The 7,195-nt window shown below is 47.1% G+C and overlaps 1 protein-coding gene across 1 annotated transcript; it reads right to left on the bottom strand.

Moving 5' to 3' along the window:
• Positions 1-2,157: 2,157 nt before the first annotated feature.
• Positions 2,158-2,622, bottom strand: LOC132394805 (putative uncharacterized protein DDB_G0271982; the record flags this gene model as incomplete). Its single annotated transcript, XM_059971212.1, has 2 exons — positions 2,158-2,238; positions 2,554-2,622. Coding segments are annotated over 2 exons (150 nt in total), but the record flags the coding sequence as incomplete, so codon positions are not given.
• Positions 2,623-7,195: the final 4,573 nt, after the last annotated feature.

Raw genomic sequence — 7,195 nt, 5'->3', positions numbered from 1 at the left:
AAGAGTCTCTTTAAACAGAGATTGGTGAATCTGTAGAATTCATTGCTACAGGCAGCTGCTGAGGCTACGTCAATGGGTATATTTAAAGCAGAGGTACAGGAAGGCTGACTTAGCCAAGAGGAGCAAGATGTGGGGTGAAATAGAATCCGGATCTAGAAGGAATGATGACACAGAAATAACAAACAGAATTCCTAGTTAAGGTACAGCAACAGGAGTTAGCAAAGGTGCAGGGAGGGGAAAATTCTGAACAGGATGGGAAATACCCAGGAATACAGGTAAAGAATGGGATTGCACTTGATATCGGTAGATTTGTGGTGCCAGAAAGTGAAAGAAACTAGATGATGTATTGGCATCATGACTTTCTGGGCATCAGATAGAACTGTGGGACAGTTGGAGAATCTGTGTTGGTGGCTGAAGATGTGAGGAGATGGAGAACATTATCGTGAGAATTGTTTGAATTTTGCCCAGTATAACCCAGATAAAATGGCTAAAAGCAGTTTCAAGACACACTTGAAAACAATGCAGAAGGACATGGGTTAACTTGCAGAATGATTTTGTAGGAACTTTATCTCCATCCCCTGGAGGACTGAAATATATCCGAATGATAGTAGATATATTCACCAAGTGGGTAGAGGCTTTTCCAATGAGAAATAACACAACAAAGTTACAGCTAGAATTTTGTTCGAGAGTCTTTACTCATTGGGGATTGCCAAAGAGTTTAGAATCAGATCAAGGGCCTCAGTTCACTGTAAAAGTGATGCAAAATCTGATGAGACTGTTTGGGGTAAAGCAGAGGGTTCTTATCCCTTATCGACCCCAGTCAGTGGAATTGTTGAATGGATGAACAGAACTTTAAGGAGAATGTTAGCTAAAATGGCTAAGCAACACAGGGCCTTATGGGTCAATATCTTACCCGAAGTCCTTGTGGTAATTTGTACCACCGTAACTTCTTCTACTTCTTCTTCTACTCTTCACCTTTGAAGTTGAAGAGCAGGAGAGAAATGAGAGGGTTAGAATTCTTGGTTGGGCTAGATTTATCGGAGCCTGAGTGTGATAGTATTGTAAAGGACAAGCTGGTTTAACCATTCATTGACACTATAAGGGAAGCCCATTATGTTGCAGCCCATAACATGGGATGGACGAAACAGCAGAGTAAAGCTTATTTTGATGTGTGAACAAAACCGAGGGAGTTGGAGATGGGACAGAAGGTTATGATCTCAGTATATCAACCAGGCCCTTTTACAACTCCGAGATTTGTGGGACCATACGATGTCGTTGACAGAGCCAGTCCATCAGTTTATCAAATCCAGACTGCTCCAAGTAAGTTAGGTTGATATCATATGTTACGTACCCCGTAACTGGGTTGTCAAACCAGCAGAAATGGAACACTCGTTGGAGTCTGTAATGACTAGAAACTAATAAAGTTTATTAGTAAATTAAGTAATACAGTACACTAAATGCAAGGATATAAATGTAACAGGTTAACAATGATAATATACATGTATACACAGAAATATGGGAATAGGAATCAGCCAAACTCTTATCGCAGTCTAGGGGTAAATGATCAGTCTTCCAGTGAAGCAGAGTTCAGTTCGGTTTAGTGTAGTTCGAGATAGTTATTGTGGTACCGTTGGGGAGGGGGGGAGGGAGGGAGGGAGAGAGGGAGAGGGAGAGGCGGGGGGGGGGGAGAGAGAGAGAGATACACGAAATTTCAGGCAAACCTTCCGTTGTCTTCTTGTCCTGTTGTGGTCACCGACTGTGACCCCCTCCGTTCCAGCTGCGACCGTTCTTCCGTGGTGAACCCATCACCCAGCCGAGGGTGGACACACAACAGGTCCCCACCGGTCGTACCATTACACCCTGTGAGCCTCTGGCCGATTCCCGCGAATCGGTCCTCCAAACTCCCACCAACTTGTGGGGGCACAATGCTCTCTTCAGGGTCTCGTGGCGTGTCTCCCTGTGTCTTAGCAAACCCGCTATTTTATCCCCCCCCCCCCCCCATGAGGTTTCTTATCAAACTTCATCAAACTTCACCACTTCCTTTCGTCTCAGCTGGAATGTCACCGAGCAGTTCGTGTTCGAAGCAAAATGTCGGTGGCTATCACTGCAGAAGCAAAATACTGAATTATGTGTCTCTCTCTCGTTATCTCTCTCTTATTAGCATTTTGAATGGCTCTCACTTATCTCTCTCTCTCTCTCTCTCTCTCTCTCTCTCTCTCTCTCTCTCGTGATCTCTCTCTCTCTCGTGATCTCTCTCTCTCTCGTGATCTCTCTCTCTCTCGTGATCTCTCTCTCTCTCGTGATCTCTCTCTCTCTCTCGTGATCTCTCTCTCTCTCTCGTGATCTCTCTCTCTCTCTCGTGATCTCTCTCTCTCTCTCTCTCGTGATCTCTCTCTCTCTCTCTCTCGTGATCTCTCTCTCTCTCTCTCTCGTGATCTCTCTCTCTCTCTCTCTCGTGATCTCTCTCTCTCTCGTGATCTCTCTCTCTCTCGTGATCTCTCTCTCTCTCTCTCTCTCTCTCGTGATCTCTCTCTCTCTCTCTCTCTCTCTCGTGATCTCTCTCTCTCTCTCTCTCGTGATCTCTCTCTCTCTCTCTCTCTCGTGATCTCTCTCTCTCTCTCTCTCTCTCTCTCTCTCTCTCCCTCCCTCCCTCCCTCCCTCCCTCCCTTATTAGCACTTTGGATGGCTCTCTTTTACCTCTCTCTTATTTAGCAACATCCGTTCTGTTGCTCTGCTTGGCTTCACACATAATATCCCCACCCTTAAAGGAATTTTTTTAACCGGGGTTAAAAATCAAGGACATGAATGCCCTTTACAAAATACACTCTAATATACAGGTAGCCATCAACTATTTGACTAATACAGAGAACTTTAAATTGAACACCTGGGTAGACAATCGGCAATCACATTTTCGGTTCCTTTTACATGTTTTATCTTTATATCAAAGTCCTGTAATATCAGACTCCAACTTAACAAGCGTTTGTTTTTATCCTTCATTGTGGTTAAAAACACTAGTGGATTGTGATCCGTGTAAACTATCAGCGGCTTCCATGCCGGACAAATATAAACGTCAAAATGTTGTAACGCCAGAATGCTGCACAGTAATTCCTTTTCCACAGTAGAATAATTTCTCTGATGGACATTGAACTTCTTAGAGAAATAAGCCACCGGGTGTTCAATTCCATCCTTGTCTGTCTGCAACAGCCCCGCCCCTGCTGCTTCGTCACTAGCATCTGTGCTAGGGAGAAGGGTTTTGAAAAGTCAGGCGCTTTCAGTACAGGGTGGTGACACAGTATCGTCTTCAGACTCTCGAAGGCTTGTTGACAAGGGTCATTCCACACAAACTTCTCGCTCCTCGGCAAGAGCTTGGTGTGAGAGAGGGCAATATCCGCAAAGTTTTTACAAAACTTCCGACAGTACCCCACCATCTCCAAAAACCTTCTCAGAGCCCTCTTGTCCGTCGGGATGGGAACTTCAGAGATTGCCTGCACCTTAGCCTGCACTGGTGCCAGCTGCCCCTGTCCTACCACATACCCCAGATATGTGACCGTAGCGTGGCCGAGCTCACTTTTCGCGAGGTTCACTGCCAGATTGGCTTCAGACATCTGGTTAAACAGTTCCTCTACCGTCACAATGTGGTCATCCCATGTGTCACTCCAGACCACCAAATTGTCAATAAACACTTCTGTGTTCTTTAATCCTTTTATCATTGAATTAATCATCCTTTGGAAGGTCCCTGGGGCGTTCTTCATGCCAAAAGGTAAGACGTTGACAAAGGCTGAAATTTCTCTAGCCCTGTCAGTTAAAGGGACACACCAGTACCAATAACCTTTTCAACAAATCGATCTTTGTGATGTACTCAGCCCTCCCCACTTTATTGATGCAATCGTCCACCCTTGGGATGAGGTAAGCATCAGTTTTTGTGATGGCGTTCACCTTTCTATAATCGGTACAGAATTGTATGATCCCATCAGGTTTCGGGACAACCACACAGGGAGAGGCCCATTCCGAGTGGGATGGCTTAATAATACCTGTAGCTGGCATGTGTTCAAGTTCTTTTTCCACAAAATTGCTCTTTTCCAAGTTCATCCTATAGGGGTGTTGCTTAATAGGCTGGTCTGCAGTAACAATAACATCATGTCCCATCCCCTTGCATCGCCTCGGGATGTCCGGACAGACGTCTGCTTGCCGGTTAATTAGCTTTATCAGCGGCTCGCTCTGTTCAGGGGTTAAGTGAGAGACCTTGTCAGCAAGGTTGTTCAGAACAACAGAGTTCTCCGATCTGGTCGGCACCATGTTTATCTTTTCAAGACGTGTTTTCCCCTTATCATTTGGCACCACGGCCTCATTTATTTTTGTGACAGCACCGACTGTATCTGCTTTTTCATCGTGATAAGCTTTGGGCATATTGATATGCACTAATTGAGTTGACTTATGTCTGTCCGGAGTTTCAATAACATAATTCAAAGAGTCTTTCTTTTTAATCACTTTGTAGGGACCGTGGAATCTCGCCTGGAGGCGGTTGGTTACCACTGGAAACAGAACTAAGACCCTATCGCCCACCTGAAACATTTGCTCTTGTGCTCGTCTATCATACCACTGCTTCATTTTTGTTTGGGAGTCTGGTAGATTTTCCCTGGCAAGGTCACAGATCCTGCTAAGCCTCTCGCGGAATTTTAAAACATAGTCAATCACATTGACTGGGCTGGACCATTGTTCTTTAAGTGAGGTCAGAGGTCCTCTGGGCCTATGACCGAAGACAAGCTCGAATGGGCTGAACCCCAATGACCCCTGAATCGTATCTCATACTGCGAACAACAGGAGAGGCAATGTATCATCCCTGTCTCCAGCGTTCTCCTCACAGTAGGTTCTGACCATGGTCTTTAAGGTTGCGTGGAATCTCTCCAACACCCCTTGAGACTCCGGGTGGTATGCAGAAGCCAAAATCTGTTTAGCTCCCATCTCATCCAACACCCGTCGGAATGTGCGAGATGTGAAGGTACTCCCCTGATGTGACTGAATTCCCTTTGGCAACCCCTTTACAAGCGCCTGTACCACTGCGGGAGCTTTGATGCTTGCCATGGGCACGGCCTCCGGAAATCTGGTGGCGGCACACATCATAGACATCACATTCTCTCGCCCACTCGCAGTTCTGGGCAGGGGACCGACAAAATCCACAATTATTTGGGAAAAAGGTTCCTCGAAAGCGGGCATCGGTCCAAGGGGCGCTTTCGGCAGGACCTGGTTCAGCTTACCTACCACCTGACATGTGTGACGCCGTCTACAATACTCAATAATATCCTTCCTCATGTTCGGCCAGTAAAACTCTTTCATAATTCTATCGACTGGTTTCCTCACCCCAAAATGTCCACCGAGGGGTATCTTGGGGGCCAGGTTAAAAATCTCGTCCCTATAAACTGTCGGCACTACCACCTGGTGTACAACCGCCCAATCCTCATCTGCGGGTACGGTACTTGGTCTCCACTTCCTCATCAGTACTCCCTCCTTCATATAATAGCCCACTGGTTCCTTTTTTATTTCTGCTTCAGAGAGAGCTGTCTCCTTCAGCTCCTCGTCTCGTTCCATGTTCCTGTATAAATTCCTTCCTCGCTAATGGTAAATCTCCCTCAACTCCCTCACTTCCTTCAGCTCCACTATCCACCTTTTTCTCACTTTCTAACCCCTCCTGGTACAAGGCTGGTAAAAACGTCTCAGCTAAATCCATATTCGCTTCGGCAGCCTTTCTCGACATGCTTCGAGTTACTGCGGCGGGATAATCTATGGGCGGGTCCTCAGTCCTGGCAGGCTTCACTGCTGAGTACACATCCCCACCTGCAAGGTCGTTACCGAGTGAGACCTCCGCGTCGTCCATCGGTAATTCGGACCTCACCCCTATCGTGACCGGCCCGGATACCAAGTCACTTTTCAGGTACATCTCGTGCAAAGGTACTGCCTCAGTCCCTTTTCCAATGCCTTTTATCACACTGACCTCCCCAGTCTCAGTCTCTGCACTAAATTTTAGTACCCTCCTTAAGATCAATGATTGACTAGCCCCAGTGTCTCTCCAGATCCGTACTGGAACTGGGGTTGACCCCCCCTTCAACGACACCAATCCGGCCGAAGTAAACTTCTCGCGCCCTTCCTGAACTCCATCAGACCTCGGTCCGTTTGCCGGCTCAATACGACCAGTCGGAGTCGTCGTCTTTCCTTTCCCTGTCTCCTTCTTTGGGGCAGAACACCTGGACGCAATGTGACCGGCTTTCCCACAATTAAAGCATACGAGACCAGGAGACTTCCTACAGACTGTCTCCCGTCTTCGTTACCCTTCTCACGAGTCCCCGGCTTACTCTCTGGCTCAGCCGGCGGACTTTCTCTGCCCTCTCTACTACCCTTCTGGTAGCTCTTACTCGGGGTAAACTTTGCTTTGTGTGCTAACTCGTACCCATGTGCTAACTTAGCAGTCGCGGCTAAGGTTTCTGCTTCTTTCTCATCTAGATAAGTCCGCATACCTCCAGGGACACAACCTTTGAACTGCTCAATCAGCAGTAGCTGTAGTAGTTTGTTATAATCCCCAGTGACCCCTTTCGAGGCGCACCAGCGCTCACAATACACTTGCATCTCACGGGCAGACTCTAAACACGTGCGGTCCCACTGCTTCCTCACGTTCCGGAACTTTGCCGGTATGCCTCCGGGATCAACTCATAGATCCTGAGTGTAGCCTCTTTTACACATCAAACTCCTTCGCATCTTCTGCTGACAACACTGAGTAAGCTTGCTGAGCCTTCCCCTTAAGCACAGTCTGGAGTACAACTCACAGCGACTTTTTCCAAGTGTAGAAAGTACAGTTCAACATCGGTCTCCTCAAATGGGGGAACCAACTTAACCTCCTGAACCCTCCACCTAGGTCCAGTATTCGGCCCCCCTCTCGCATTATCTTTAACTTCTCCAGCTCAAACTCCCTTCTCTCTCTCTCTCTCTTTCCTCCCTTTCTCGCTCCTTCTCTTTCTCTTTCTTCCTTTTCTCGCTGCTTCTCTTTCTCTTTCCTCCCTTTCTCGCTCCTTCTCTTTCTCTTTCCTCCCTTTCTCGCTCCTTCTCTCTTTCTCTTTCTTCCTTTTCTGGCTGTTTTACTCATAACTCATGCTGGAGCCTTAATCTTTTCATCTGCAGCTGAATCGCAGCCCCATCGGGTTTGCCC

The sequence above is a fragment of the Hypanus sabinus genome, chromosome 5 (assembly GCF_030144855.1).
Source record: "Hypanus sabinus isolate sHypSab1 chromosome 5, sHypSab1.hap1, whole genome shotgun sequence".
NCBI lineage: Eukaryota > Metazoa > Chordata > Chondrichthyes > Myliobatiformes > Dasyatidae > Hypanus > Hypanus sabinus.
Note: the sequence above shows the minus strand (reverse complement) of the source record. Positions and strands in the feature narration are given on the sequence as shown.